General features: G+C 44.0%; 3 protein-coding genes across 3 annotated transcripts in view; 2 read left to right on the forward strand and 1 right to left on the reverse strand.

Moving 5' to 3' along the window:
- The window catches only part of sema4d (sema domain, immunoglobulin domain (Ig), transmembrane domain (TM) and short cytoplasmic domain, (semaphorin) 4D), a 31,536-nt gene extending 23,808 nt beyond the window's left edge, over positions 1-7,728 (reverse strand). Inside the window, exon 1 of the mRNA XM_084441644.1 lies at positions 7,662-7,728. The gene's annotated coding sequence lies outside the window, so the exon portion shown is untranslated. The remainder of the gene's footprint in view (positions 1-7,661) is intronic.
- A 2,047-nt stretch (positions 7,729-9,775) lies between these two features.
- On the forward strand, positions 9,776-11,960 carry rad1 (RAD1 homolog (S. pombe); the record flags this gene model as incomplete). Its single annotated transcript, XM_084442351.1, has 6 exons — positions 9,776-9,896; positions 10,337-10,538; positions 10,640-10,748; positions 10,965-11,223; positions 11,394-11,492; positions 11,783-11,960. Exons 2-6 carry the CDS (start codon positions 10,344-10,346, stop codon positions 11,958-11,960), a joined length of 840 nt encoding a protein of 279 aa, XP_084298477.1. The 5' UTR covers positions 9,776-9,896; positions 10,337-10,343.
- A 522-nt stretch (positions 11,961-12,482) lies between these two features.
- Positions 12,483-15,481, forward strand: bxdc2 (brix domain containing 2; the record flags this gene model as incomplete). Its single annotated transcript, XM_084441920.1, has 9 exons — positions 12,483-12,632; positions 12,992-13,103; positions 13,213-13,327; positions 13,418-13,467; positions 13,578-13,651; positions 14,284-14,334; positions 14,455-14,556; positions 14,682-14,810; positions 15,027-15,481. 9 exons carry the CDS (start codon positions 12,483-12,485, stop codon positions 15,267-15,269), a joined length of 1,026 nt encoding a protein of 341 aa, XP_084298046.1. The 3' UTR covers positions 15,270-15,481.
- Between the last annotated feature and the right edge of the window lie 402 nt (positions 15,482-15,883).

The raw sequence follows: 15,883 nt of genomic DNA on the forward strand, positions 1-15,883 counted from the left end.
CCAGAGGCAGTCTGGGGGGCTCGTCTACAGTGGAACTGGCTTCCTCTACCTTCGCCTCACTTCCACTGCACTGATGTATGTGAACTGGTGCCAAGAGGAAATCCTCTGTATCGATTTCACTTTGATACCGACTCCACCTAGCCTGCCGTCCAGATCAATGGAGTTGACCAGGGAGTTGAGAGGGCCACCTCAAACTATTGGGATTCATCCTAGTTCTCTGGAGGAAAACAGTCCTCCCTGCTTCCCTGTTTTTGTTTTTTTTCTTTCCTTTTTCTCCCCCGTCACCCTGTCTACCCCCCTGCCCTCTCGCTAGTGTCCCCATCTCCATTCATGACACTTAAGGGTGTCAGAGTGCCTCCTGACTGCAGACACAGGCGCCCTCTTTATGCACCATACTGCCTCGGCATCTCCACCACTTCATTTAGGTCTCGTTCATCTACCGAGCCGCCTCCGGGGTCTCCCTGCCCTGAATCTCCGCACGCTCTACGCCCTGCTACCCGGCATCTGTGACCTGCTGTGATCTCGACGCATCACTGAACGTTCACCCGTCTATAAAACCAAAACAAAATGATTGATCTCTGCCACGATTCCAACGGTTCCCTCCTTCGCCTCCAGAAATGTGCAAGGCGATAAAATGCAGACACAGCCACTATTTCCAGAGAGGCACTTTTGCCATTTTTCTACAGCCATAATGAAACGGTTGAAATGTGCAGAGATTCCATGTGTTTCCACAGTGTAGTCGCTGACCCAATTGTTGAAAATGCTTCTCGGTGCAGATACTATGGAAAAATGGCAGCCGGTTTTCCTTGTGGAGATGAGATGGCTTTCAAGTATGTCCAGAAGGAAAACAGAGACTGCCTGAGCAGGTTGCCAAATACGTTGATCTTAAAGAACCCATGAGTTTCTCACTCCGGACAAAAAGCATTACTACTACTACTACTACTACTACTACTACTACTACAGACAAACCCACAGACACACACAGGTTACATACTAACAGGTCCTTTGGAAGGAGCCTGGCATATTTCGTCACTCAAGACGGCTGAAGACGTGATGGATTGAATTGAAGAACAGTGAGGCGGTGCGACGGCGCGCTGTGGCAGCTGGGGACGGTGTCTGAATGACAAAAGGCAGCGCGGTGCTTCTCCGCGCTGCCGAGGGACCGTGGGGGAACAGGGGGCTCCGGAGGCACGAGCGCCGAGCCTTTGAAGTGGAGCGATAGCACTCGAAAAAGGCATGTCGGCTGGCTTTGATCTAGCGGCGGAGGGCTACCCTTGCCGCCGAGCGAACGAAAACACCGACCCCGATGCCGGGTAATGAGAGGAAAACAAGTGGCTCGGCGGGGGGGGGGACCGCAAACACAAGCATCCTCTCTGAGGGCAGACGAGCGCCAGCTGCACGGCTTTCCTGTCAGTTGATGACCGAAGGCAGGGTGAGGGGGAGAAACTTTTTATTTTTTCTCCACGTCCTGCAATATTGACCGGGCTAAAGGGGCGGAGGTCTTCAGTCAGGGAGATTAGTCATACGTTCGTTTTAAAGATCTCCATTTACACTCCCCCTTGCAATCCCTCTTTTGTCACTAGTGTAATTGACAAATTCAGAAGGATTACTATCAAGGGATACTGAAGTTAAAGGTTTACATAGGATGCAAGGCACATAAAACGGGTCTCTCGGCAAAGAGATGGTACACAATACTCTAAGTCCCAGCCAGTGAAGCGCATTTACACTCTGGAATCGGGAGATTTCGATTAGCTACCCACTGAAACGCTGAATTATTCAACATCCAGACATCAAAACTGAGTAAACACGAGCGTTGCTCGAATGCATACAGCACCGGTCAAACTCCAATGAAACAAATCTGATGTTGTTTACACTACGGGTCAAACTCCAATGAAACAAATCTGATGTTGTTTACACTACGCTCGACAGTTCAACTTACAGCTACCATCTTCAAAAAACAGAGAAGGCAAAGGGAACCTGAATGAATTAAGAAAATACCACCATTCATTTCTTTTTTCAAAGTCCTTCACAGAACCGTAACCTACAATCCACTGAGCACACATGCAAGCACCAAGCATCCTCATGAGTGACTCTTACCAAGATCTGTGCTTCTCTCTGGTTACTAGTCTCCTTAGGGAAGGGACGGGAGACGGCTTCTCTCTTCCAAAAACACCCTGCCACCAAGGTGTCACGACCGCTGTCACTGGCGCTCATGATGGAAAAAAAGGATAAATACACAGAATACTCCACCAGCAGTGGTAGTCTAGTCACCTCCCCTTTTCCATACTGCTCTTCCCCTCCTCTCCTGCTCTCCGTCTCACTCTCTCTACCTCTTTCTCAACCGTTAATAATTAAACCCAGTCTGTCCAAAAATGCGACAGGAGAGGGTGAAGAGGAGGAGGAGGAGGGAAGGGGGGGTTACATCACAGCTCCACTCACCCAATGCATGAACGAGGTGGCAGAATCTCAGACAATAGGAGGTTCCCAGCTAGCCTACCACACCTGTCCAGTGTCCACCCTCGCCTTCTCCCGTCATACTGGTCAAGCCGGGCTCGCTGGGGAGCGAGAGACGGCGCCGAGGTCTCGCTTCTGGAAAGCGTCGACGCGCGCAGCCCTTGAGGAGGGGGCGTGGGGGACGAGGAGGGGGAGGGGACAAGGTTGGGGAGGGGTGTGTGTGTGTCTATGTGAGAGAAAGAGAGAGAGAGAGACAGAGAGAGAGAGAGAGTGTCTATTGTTTACAGGGACGTTTTCCGCTCCTTTGACAGAGTGAATAGAGATCAGGGGTCCAGCTGCACTCTTTCAGTGCTGGCCAACGTTAACTAACGCCCTAGGTGCTGCCTCCCTACGAGTGTGACCGTTCTGTCCCCAGGCAATGCTCAGTTGTTTGTTGTTAGAACGACAGAGGTTCACCCAAACCATGCAAATGCAAAGATAACACCCAACTGCTCTGGAGGGAGGGGGGGGGGGGGCACAGAAAAAGGGAGGGAAAAGAGGATGCCTTTACTGGGTTTTTTTTCTTCATTTTTTTTTTACTGAGTGTGTCCGTACCTGGGAGAGACCATGTGTTCGGGATTAGATTCTAATTGGTTCCGTGTGTCGCTCAGCTGTGAAGAGCACTGGGCTTCCACAGTGACAGAATGTACTGTATGTAGACCCCACCATTCACTTCCAGCTCCCAGCCACGCAACCCTGGGAAGCTGTTCAAAAGACAGACCTGTCCGTGGCACTGTGCTTCATTGAGCCGTCTCTGGGCTCAGCAATTATCTCCAGGCTTCAGCTGCTCGCTCTGGTGCTGGTCTTTTCATCTCGAAATATTCTTGGAAACTGGGCCTAATGTGTTGTTAATAATCCAAGTTCAACAAAATTGCAGCAGTTTTTTGAAAAGCTGCTGTAAAGCAGTCTTGCATGGATGTGGCCTACCTCAAATCGACTCACACCAGCTGTAACTGTCTAACACACTGTAAAAGAAACGCAAATCTAATCAGCTTCTTTTACCCTAGATCATTTGAGTGATGAACACATACCCTAAGCAGACAGAATGTTCCAATGCTCCATGGACCCTGGACTATTACTACATTCATCACTGAGGCAATTACTGAGCAATACAGTATGTTTTGTAAACATACTATGCATGTCATTCACTTGTTCATAGGATGTGAACCAAAACTAAAAACCTTCAAAACATGAATGCTAGTTAATGTTGCGTATATTACTGAGGTAAATAAAACTCCCAATATGCTAGTCAGACAATGACGAGGTGACAGACACGGAGGGAATAGAGTTTGGTGTTCAATATGGATCCTTAGGATGCCTCGGATTCGCTGCTATTATGGATCCTTAAATGTTGTTTGAAATCCTCAAGGCCACAAATCGTAAGACAAACAATGAAGGACATCAGTGGAATGCTGAAGCACATGCACACACGATGTGCCTGAAGGTACCTACATCTGCCATTGTCTGCTGCTACTAGAGCCAGATGCTGCTCCCTCTCTGTCCCGGGAGGAAATTATTCAAGCCTGGGGAGGGTGGGGTGAGGCGGCGGAAACGGGGGGTTGTGGGGGGACCCTGAGACGAAGTGGAACCGCCATCACAGTCCTGTCTGCAGCCCGGCACAGCACACTAAGAACACCCCAATGTTAAACTAACAGCAAACCTTACTGTAGACCTGATAATAATATTTATGTGATACATATTAATTGTGTAATGTCATATTGTTTATATACCCAGCCTATCCCCTTTGAGAGGTAAGGTCAATGCTACAGGGCCATTTGGTTTGTAATTCATGTAGCTCAGCCCCCTGTCTGGGAGCCCTGATAATTAGAATGCAAATGAAGGCCAGGAATGAACAGCGGTATGTTGATGCATTTCCCTCCTCTATAGTGGGGGTACAACAGGTAAAATGCTCTCAGGACCTCTCAATACCCTTTCTTCTGAGAGGAAAAGCAACTATATGATCCGCATACTCATTAGGCTCTCTAAGTAAACTGACACTAACTTACCAACTGTCTGACTTACAGCACAGGATAAGCATGTGAAACACTGAGGTTTTTAAACAGTCTACTTTGAGAGAATGAAACAATTGAACTTAAAGGAAGCAGTGACATGAAAAAACACCCGCCTGAACATCACATGTTGCATGTCAACCTGGATAGGATCTCCTTGGACAGATACCGTGTCAACACTCAAATCTATAACTGCCAAGAATAATCTGGCTTCACCCAAACAAGGAAGTCCTCTCAATATCTCATGACATACAAGTGACTTAGTACTTTACACAAAACCCCATTCAGTAAATCAGTGAATGCTGCTTTCTTCCCACTAGCTGTAAAATGATTATTGATGAAATGACCTGAAGGACTGGACTGAAGCTGTTAAAATATATTTTCTCTGACAAGCAAGAATATTCTACACTCAAATCCAGCCTCATGTGAAACATGTGCTTCCAGTGAAGTTGTACTAATCTATGGGAACCTCGACTATAAGGCACAGGAGATCACAAGGACAATGACTGGAATACAACTCAGGAAAAATTAAGGTGAAATTCAAGAAGCATTTCTGTCAGACTATCAACCAACTGTGTGTCGCGTAACTGCAAATCCAAGACAGTAATTTGATTCTTTCACATTTAAAGGAGTAGTAAAGGGAAAATGCATGTTTAGCCCTGTTTTAAGGTTACTTATGATCATATACAATGGTTCAGATGAAAACGTTGACAAAACTAGCACTTTGGAGAAAGTCTGATAATTGCTCTACCACCGTTTTGGTCATACAATGGATGTGGATGGGCACTGTGAAAAATCATTCAAAAAACATGTTAAACACTCAATTTGAAATCAAGGATGCTAACTTTTACCGATGTAAAAGAGGAACAAGGCAAAGCACATACTAAATTTAATAAAGTAGCTAACTGAACTGTCCTTTCATAGACATAGATTCCCATTCCTGCATTGTGTCAAATCACTATTTGAGTTGCTGATATTACTGAGTCATCGGCACAGCATGGCACTGCTTTGAAGCAGTCAATAGATGGTTTACAGCCATGTCTTTCAACGTCTGGAAGCACTGGCAGGTTCCTCCCCTGCTGGGAGGGATAAACAGCAATGAACTACAGTACTGTATTCTGCTGGGAGGTGGAGGTGGGGGCCTCAAAGAACAACACACTGTATTCTGCTGGAGGTGGAGGTGGGGGCCTCAGGCTTTCATCACCCCCCCCCCAGCCCTCAATAGCCTACCTGGGACTTGCCTACAGCAGCACTATAAATTCAGCTTCCAATCACACTGGTTTTTAGACGTGGGAGCACACAATTTCTGTCCTATCTACACCGGAGTCAACTTTTGTGAAATCTCACAAAATCTCACAAACTAAAATCTCCTTAAAGTAACCTTTAAGCAAAGTAAAGCTAAACAGAGACAAAATATCATTAAATTTATATTATTATAATATCGCAAATTACTATTATCATCAATTACTGAGGTAGGAATACTAGTGACCAGGTTAACAAGCTTGAGGGCAGCTTTGGCTATATTCTGAAACTCCAAAACGACTCAGCCATGCAGCGTTGAATGATTGTCCGCTGCGGGTGAATGTTCACCGCAATATCCTGTCGTCGGTCCTGCTCCATGGCCAGGGTCCGGAGGCGACAGCTGACATAGTTCTGCCGTATGTTGCCGGGGCGAGGTGCCGGAACACAATCATATTGACAAGGTCTAAGTGGCAGCCATGCCTGCTATGACACAGCAGCACAGGCCGAGAATCTAATTTGATGAGGCAGAATAATTAGTTATTGAGGCCCTAGGGGGAGGGATGGCCAGTCAGAGGCCCACGCATTCAGTGAGGCATTCACTGCAAGTAGAGTATTCAGTGTTCAAACTAATGAAGGACGAAGTTATGTAAACGGAACGGACAATAGATTATTTATGAAATATGAAATAAACAACTTGTACAGGGTCTCAGCACTGTGTCGGACTTCTTCTTCATGCAGCAATGAATTTCTCATAGGCTACTCGTCTATTTTTACATACACAAGAGGCCCATGACACTTCACCACTCACTCATAACTTGGGAACCATCTCTAAAAAGGTCGTCATAGTCAACTCCTCAGGGCATCCTATCACAAGTCCACAATTCAACGTCATGAGGATGAGAGGGATCCATTATACTGGGCTGGGCTTCCAGCAGGGAACACACTCAAGTCTGAGATGTCATCCATTTCACTCTCCATATTCATTCTACCCTCCCATCCTCTTAACACATTTGTAGACTTGGATTCAGTCGGATTCAGGCAGGCTCTGGAAGTAGGTGACATTTATGACCTGACATTGATGAGCCCCAGATTGTATCTCAGCCAGAAGTTGGGCTGTAAAGCCTGAGATTGGGCGAAAGCAGATTCCCCAGACCACTGCAAAATCACTCACTGGGAAAGCAGCACCCAACCATATAGAACAAAAAAGAATAACTTTGTAACTGCGGTACAACTAGACTGCAGGTAGACCGGTCTGCAGGTTATTTGTGGTGATTTATCTCAACCATCACGCTTATATTTCTAACCACCGTATCCTTGTATTTAAACTGCGGTTACGTATCCTTTATTCCATTCTCCCATTTCAATAAGATCCTCTTTTGTTGTTAAAATGAAAGAGCGCCCTTGATTTATGCATGCCAAGGGTAGCAACCCCCGAATGACCTTAGGCAGCCAGACTGGCATTTAAAGATGTGCAGGGGATTTGAACCTTTTACGTCTATTTTACGAAGACGTAGCCTAAGGATTAGCACGCAATTTGCTCCAAAATGCAGTCTAAAGGCTGCACACACGTTTTGTTTGCGATCTGTGTCTGAAAAGAAAAAGAATGCACAAATGCATCAAACGATTTTTTCCAAGACGATCGTGTCGGTACAAAAGAAGGTCGCCAGAACGCCTTATCAAGATAAATAACCTTTATGCTGTTATATTGAACAAGTGCAGCTCAAAGTCTTCAACCTAACTACATTACAACAGAACACACATGCATGACCGCCAGCTATCAACCAACGGATTGCAACGCACCAACTCCCCAGTTAAAAGTTTCGAGAGCTGAGCTACACTTTATATTTGTACTCATTCTATACCATAGTTTAACCGTGCTATTATTTATAAACTTCTCGAAGCATCGTCTGTACTCACTTGGCAAGTCTCCTCTTTGTCCGGGTGGTTAGCAGAGTTAAGCACTGGTACAGGAGCGTGATAAGTTTGTCTCTCCCAGCATGGCGGCTACGCAGCTGGGTTAGGATTCAAAACTTCTCTCTCTCTGATATCTGCAGAGATAGGGAGGGGGGTAGCAGGCGGGCAAACAGGGTTGATTCCCCCCAGGATTGGGTTGAAAACAGCTGGAGGGGTACACACAACAGACAACTGATGAAGCCCACCTCTCATTCCAGCACTGTTGTTTGTTTTATCCCGAAATCAGGATCCAGGAAAAACAGAGATGAGTAGCAGATAGCCTCTTCATCAGTCTATACGATTGAGTTAATTCTTTATTGGATATTGACTTGGTGTAATTATTTTGGAAATTACTCAAACGTTTAGATGCTGTAAACAATTTGTAATTTGGCCGATACTGCTAATTATAGCTTACAGGGAGAATGCTGTTAGCTCACAGGCATCTGCATGGACAGAGAGTGGTTTTTCTTCAGTTTGGGTGACTGGGTTGAAAAGGTCATTGTTAAGGATAAAGGTTATGCAACATTTCTCCTGATGGAGTAGTGAATCAAACACACAGCCAGAACAGACAGACCAGCCCTTGTCTCCTTGTGCAGAGGGCAAAGGGGCTTGAGAGGGGGTTTCCCAAAACAGACTCCTTTGAGTGGGGGGTACAATACCATGTTTGAGCTATATGCACTGATAAGTGTAAGCATTTAACACAACTATATGAAAATATGTGTCACCATTGCTCATAGGGTTTTGAGTAATAAACCATAAGTTCCCTACATCACTGGCGCATACAATCTTAATCGTCCCTTGTGAGTCAGTTCAGAGCTTACAGCAGACTGCCCTCTATTAAAAGGGCCAGAGCGCTTCCCTAAAGTGAAAATAAAAGCAGCTGTGGTTATCTTCATTCTCTTAGTGACATGTGTTGCTACGAGAAAACAGGTGACTAAGGAATGTCTGCTGGTCCAATCCCTTAACACAATTTAGAGCACTGCTGATTTGTAGCCAATTAAACCCATCTGCATTATTATTCTCTCTCTCCCTCTCTCTCCCTCCCCTCCTCTCTCTCTCTGTTTCTCTCTCTCTCTCTCTGTTTCTCTCCTTCTCTCTCTCTCTCTCTCTCTCTCTCTGTTTCTCTCTCTCTCTCTCTCTCTCTCTCTTGTTCTCACACACACACAAATGTTTACGTACACACAGGTGAATGAGAAGGCCCCTGTAGACAAGGTGTAGATTACCTTCATAAGTATGTGATCTCCATGCCTAAACCATGCTCTCCAGATATGTGCACTCACTGTGATATATTTAGAGCCACTTGTTGTTGGTGTATCCATGCTGCAGAGCAGACCAAGATAACTCAATGGCAATGGGGGCACTTGTAATGGGGGAAAAGATGAGTCTGTGCGGAGGCAGCTCAATGATCTTCTACCCAACCAGATTATTGATTATGATGAAATGCAACAGCAACATACTGGAGCACATGCCGGAATACACTCAGTGGTCTAGAGACATGTTGTATTATTCAGGGTGTGTTCTCTGAAAGATGAAACCTTGATAAAACTCTTTAAAACTAGATTCTCTCTATGCACCTGCCAGGTCCGATCAAACTAAGTAGGAATAGTTCCCCGGGGCCCTAGGATCCAGCATGATGCCACAGCTATTCCAGTAATCCCACATATGAACACAAGACCAGCAGCTAATGCCTGTGTTGCCTGCAGCCATGGCATGCCTCCATTCCCAATTATATTCTGAAACCACAGATCCCAGTGGTCACTATATTTTGATCAAACTGCTGTGGGAATTAATTATCACAGATTTAGCAATTAAGGGACAGATATATGTTTATGCAAGTGACTTATTAGAGAGAAATATTTTAGTAGTTTAGACACTATTAAGATTCGTTTTTATGTAAATATATTATTATGTAATTATCCATCTTCACACTCATTTTTGTGTGTAAGAACAGTGTTTATTTGTGGGCATAGTCCTACTTGGCCATCTAGTGGCAATGTTTGGACTCAAGTGAATACGTGTTCAGACGCTTGGGGGCAGCAATATTCGATGAACAACTTGAAGACAAAACCACAGAAGTAGACAGCTCAGAAGTAAGAATTTCTGTGGCGGGTTTGTTCAAAACGTCAACAAACTTCTGGAATATCAATATTTTATCACGCTACATCCTCAACGTTTCAGTGGTTGTAACAAAGTGAAGCTGTAAGTATCATGATACTGATGGTGATGTTACTATTATCGAGCTAGCTGTAGCTGGCTGACTTAGCTAACTAGATGCAGCTAGGTCAATCTGCCATCCGTCTGTCAACAACAGTTCCCTTTTTGCGATCAAGTTTGTCTGTCAAGATTCAAAATCAAGATCCGTTTTATTGGCCATATATAATATGGTACATACACACTAGGAATTTATCTAGGGTAATGGCATACGCTGTTGCAGACGACATTGGACGGGGTGCAGGACAGGACAGTGCAAAGACATAACAGTGCAAATGCAATGCAAAAACAGTGTAGGAACAAACAGTGCAGCAAGTGCTAGCTACATTTATTTAGTCTTTTTACTAGCATAATTAGACTACCTTTTAATAGCCTAGGTGAATCTGTGGTATCTGTTCCTTTTTAATTGGTGAATCTGTTGATTTCAGTTACACAATGCCCCTGTCCACGGAATCTCAAACTGGAGATGACCAGTATATCTTAGTCGTCAGTTTGGACAATGCAAAGAATCTGTCCAACATCTTGAAAGCCATCACCTTCAAAGACCATGCCATGTTCAACGCCACACCCAATGGGCTGAAAGTCACTGTGGAGGACTCCAAATGTCTACAAGCCAATGCCTTCATTCAGGTCAGTGTGTAATTTTGATACCAACATGTAAACACAACAAAAGACTCAACACTTATTGTATGCTGCTCAGAATGAGTTATATGCCTTTGTTTCCACCCTAGGCTGAAATATTCCAGGAATTCACCATCAAAGAAGATACAGTGGGGTTTCAGGTGAATCTGACGGTCCTTCTAGACTGCCTGACCATCTTTGGGGGGAGCACAGTGCCAGGTGATTGATGTTCGATTTGAAAGTAGTAGTACATTGGCTTTTCCTAGATTAAATGCAATTATTATAGTGTTAATTTTGGATAAAAGTGTCAGCTAAATGACTGTAATGTAAAGTCTCAGTCTCAGATTGAATCCAGGTCTCTGCTGTGTTTACTTTCACACCTCTACCGAGTGTGCGTGGCGATGGTCTTATCTGTTACGTGTCTCTGTGTTGCAGGAGTGACCACTGCTTTGCGGATGTGCTACAACGGGTACGGCTACCCTCTGACCCTGTTCCTTGAAGAGGGAGGCGTGGTCACTGTGTGTAAAATAAACACCCAGGAACCAGAAGATCCCATAGACTTTGAGTTCTGCAGCACCAACGTGACCAACAAGGTCATCTTGCAGTCTGACAGTCTGAAGGAGGCCTTTTCTGAGCTGGACATGACTAGTGAGGTCCTGCAGATCACCATGTCCCCCAGCCAACCCTACTTCAGGTGTGACTTTGATGTTGATGCCGTTTTTGTGAAGTGAAGTTAAGTGAAGTTACCGTTGTTCCCCAGTTTCTGTCTGCTGTGTGCAGAAGATAAGAGGACTGGGTGATTACTGAGACTACAGTGTCGTACGATACAACACTCATCTTTTAACCATCTCTTCTCGCGTCCAGGTTGTCTACATTCGGGAACTCTGGGAATGCCCACTATGATTACCCCAAAGACTCTGACATGATGGAGTTATTTCAGTGCACTAAGACGCAGACAAACAGGTAAGTCTCCTTGCGCTTGTGTCTGTGGCTTCAACAGTTTATTCTGAATAGACCAGATCACAGAGCATGAAGTTATCTCAATCTCCCTAGCTACATTAAAACCTTCCAAGGATTCAAGGATGTTTATTTGTCATATGTGTACAAGATACAGGTACCATTTACTATGATATGCTCAAACACATTAAGATTGTGTGTGTGATGCCAGAGGTAATCTGATATGGCATACTAATATGGCTGCAGTGGTCAAAAAAATGAATGGAAGTGAACTGAATGGCTATCTGCTCTGCTAGGTACAAGATGTCTCTGCTGAAACCTTCCACCAAAGCCCTTGCGCTATCCTGTAAGGTGTCGGTGAGGATGGACAGTCGAGGCTTCCTGTCACTTCAGTACCTGGTCAGGAATGACGATGGACAGATATGCTTTGTGGAATACTACTGCTGTCCCGATGAGGAGGTGGAGGAAGAGTAGGGTGAATACAATAGCCCCATACAAATGAGACATCAAGTGCTCACAAGTATTTTTTTCTACATTTGCTCTGTTTTTAGGGCTTGTTTTCATAGCTGTAAATAGTTGTGAATTGTTGGTGTTATATACGTGTTCATTTTAATGTGTGAATAATGACAAGTGATATTTTTTTACTGGATACTCTGAAAATATGTTTTCTATTGGTTGCTTCTGGTGTATGGTCTTCTGACACTACCAGGAATGTCATTAAACTGCATTTAATCCAGAAGGGCGTTTCCCCTCATTTTATAATCTATGTCCAACATTAGTATTGAAGATGCTGTATGAATGTACTATGCTGCAGCAGCTTCGTTGTTACATGCAGATCTGAGAAAGTATAACCTGAACTTCAGGCGGAGAAAGAGAAGAGAGATGTTAATCTCCGGAACGCTAGGTGGCGCTAGTTTTCTGTTTTTCCCGTACGTACCCACGTGTTTTTTCGTCTGTTCAACCATGGTCCTTCCTGTGTGACACACAGAAGAAAAGATGGCGACACTCAAGAGAAAACGTGGAGGAAAAGGTCCAGGAGCGAAAAAAGCAAAGAATGAGAATTTTCTAGAAAATGGCGAACAGACACCAAGCGCTAATAAACAGGAACAGAGCAATGAGATCACCGTCCCGGCACCGGTGTCTATGGTACGAGAACTGTCTTCCTTGCAGAGTAAACGCATGAGTTACCACCTAAGCATGTGGTATAAGTGTATCTGGTTATTAGCTTGCTTGTTACCTACCTGTAGCTAACTACAGTATACTGCACTGTAACTTTTATTCCTGTATTCTATTTGTCCTGCTTTTTGTTTAAATGTCTATAATGACTTGCTTTTTGTTTTAATGCTTTTAATTTGTCCTGCCTTTTGTTTTAAATGTCTATAATGTCTTGCTTTTTGTTTTAATGCTTTTAATGTCTCATGTAAAGCACCTTGAATTGCCCTGTGGCTGAAATGTGCTATATAAATAAACTTGCCTTGCCTTAACTGTTTTTCCTTCTCTACCAGGGCAAGTGGACAAACAAAGAAAGAGTTCTGGTGTTTTCTTCTAGAGGCATCAATTTTAGAACACGACATCTGATGAAGGACTTGAGGACTATGATGCCGCACACCAAAGCAGGTCTGGATCTCCCCTTTCTCTGTCAGACACCCACCTACTCCATTAACGTTAGTTAAAACCTAGTATTGATCTAAAATACATGTCTTAAAGTCATATTTGCCTTTTACAGATACAAAAATGGACAGAAAGGATAAGCTTTTCGTCATAAATGAAGTGTGTGAAATGAAGAACTGCAACAAATGTCTGTTCTTTGAAGCAAAGAAAAAGCAGGATCTTTATATGTGGTGAGTATTGATGATTTGATGATTAATTGATGTCTTTCTTACCCTGACACACCTCAGCTATTTACTAACTTCAGTTTTCATGCTTTACAGGATTGCAAATGTTCCCCACGGCCCTTCTGCAAAGTTCTTGGTTCAGAATAGTGAGTGTCACGTGTTTGATAAATATGTCTGCACTAGTGATTCAGAAAGCTCCAATGATGGAATTATGACATATGGCACTCTTAATACTGATGTTTTCCCTCTGCTCTAGTTCACACACTCGCCGAACTCAAAATGACCGGGAACTGCCTCAAAGGATCCAGACCACTGCTCTCGTTTGATCCTGTGAGTGTTTAATTCCAGGGCAGAGGACATTTTTTCATACCAGTAACCGTTAAGGCACACTCTTTTTGAGCAAACTTTGGGTGTTTGAGTTTTAAAATAACAAAAGAAACCCATGTAATTCCTTTTCTAATACAGATTTTGTAATCACAACAATGTACACATAGGGATGATAGACAGTCCGGAATCCTTTCAACAAATTTTATTAAAAAAAACACAAATAACATAGGGAAAGCCAGGCCTCTCAACGGTTGAAAGGGCATCAAGCCCTTTGCTATGTAACATGGAAGGGCTGCAGTGAGGTATTTGGCATTTATGGATGTGGGTGCATAAGCGTATCATTTCCTCTGAAGTCGAAACTGGGAATGACGTCGGACTGTCTATAGTAGCCTATTTACTGTGGTTATTCAAAGCACGGTAATCGAACACGGTTTTAATGATAATTTATTTTAAAACGGTAATACTAATCGTCAGGATTTTTCATCGTGGTTTACCATGAAACCGGTAACCGTTTCATCCCTATGTACATGTAAAGTACATAGGAAAGTTAAGCATAAGAAAGCTGTTTTATTATATTTCTGTACTTCATCTCATCATTATGATCAATGTCGTGATTTATGTTCCTTTCCTAATAGCAATTTGACAAGGAGCCCCACTATGCTTTGCTGAAGGAGTTATTCATCCAGGTTAGTTGAACGGTCTAAATATTATAAATGGCTATTTTGAGGTACTAATGTTATCCCTTGTTATTAATTTGACTGACATTGATTGTCCAAACTGAAGACGCTTGCTCTCTTGTTTTTCAGACGTTCTCAACTCCTCGGTACCACCCGAAGAGCCAGCCCTTTGTGGACCATGTATTCACGTTTACAGTAGCAGACAACAGGATATGGTTCAGAAACTACCAGGTGAGCAACAGAAATGTTATTGGACTCAAATGCTGTCCTTCAATTCCTAATATTCCCTCTCATCCTATTTTCAAAGTGAATTGGGAGATCTGAGGCTTTGCTCAAATTAGTTTTCTCTCCTACAGATCATGGAGGAAGATGCATCACTGGTAGAAGTTGGCCCTCGTTTTGTCCTCAACCTCATCAAGATATTCCAGGGGAGCTTTGGTGGCCCCACGCTCTTTGAGAACCCACACTTCCAGTCCCCCAACACGGTAATGGCATCTAGGGGAAACAAGATATGGAGAAATGAATGACATCTCTGGTCCACTTTATTTTAATTGTTAATAGGTGTGAGTGGTTTAGTGCACATTTTGTTAAGAAAGCATAAAGTCTGTTATCCATCCATAACTCTGGTTATCACTGAGACACTGACCCATGTACGGATCTGTCCTGATTGGTTTAATGTTTCCTCTCCTCCCTCCCCTCAGCACCGACGGATAATCCGATTGGCCACCGCTGCCAAGATGCGGGAGAAGCAGATGGTGAAGGAGCTGCAGAAGGTGAAGAGGAACGAGGCCAAGGAGGAAGTGGTCAAGGATGTCACGGACGATGTCTTCTTGACTCCAGGAGAGGATAAGCCAGTCAAGATTGAGCTGAACCCACCTAATGCCAAAGTTGTTAAAAAGAACAAGCACAAGGCCTTCAAACGACAGAGGATGCAGAGGCGCTAGTGACTGCTTGTGTTTCACCGTGCGTCATGTATACAGAGTGAATGACTTGGGAAGTGTGTATGTACTAACGTTTCAGAAATACATAGCAATGTGTGATCAGTGTCATTCATGGTCCCAGAAGTTAGTAGACTAGTAGTCAAGTCTCAAAATACTGTGCTCAATTTTTTGGGATAAATTTCCAACTGCCAAGATGCTAGTGTGTGAAATGTATCTGTAACCACCTTTTGTGAAATAAAATCCTATTATACTCTGGGACGGTGGTTCTCAACTGTTCTGGCCTTGGGACCCACGTTTCCCCATGGTCATTAAGTCACAACCCATGTCTATAGAATTCAAACCAAGTGTGACTGCATAACTTTACACTAATATGATGATCTCTTTGAGTAGGCTTACTTAACTGGCTTTAGGGGGGCTAATGAGATCGTTGGGGATGTGCTTTACTTCTGATGCGAGTTTCAAAGTCTGGTGCGGGTGATGGGTAGACCACTTCAGACAGTCAATGCGTGCATGTGTTTGCTCCTTCAGTGCGCTACTTGAAAAGCTGAATGGCCTCATCCTAAATATAAGTGCCAACCATGGATGTATTAGGTGTCCGGTATGTCCTACATCGATCT

The sequence above is a fragment of the Borostomias antarcticus genome (genome assembly GCF_949987555.1).
Source record: "Borostomias antarcticus genome assembly, chromosome: 8".
Lineage (NCBI taxonomy): Eukaryota > Metazoa > Chordata > Actinopteri > Stomiiformes > Stomiidae > Borostomias > Borostomias antarcticus.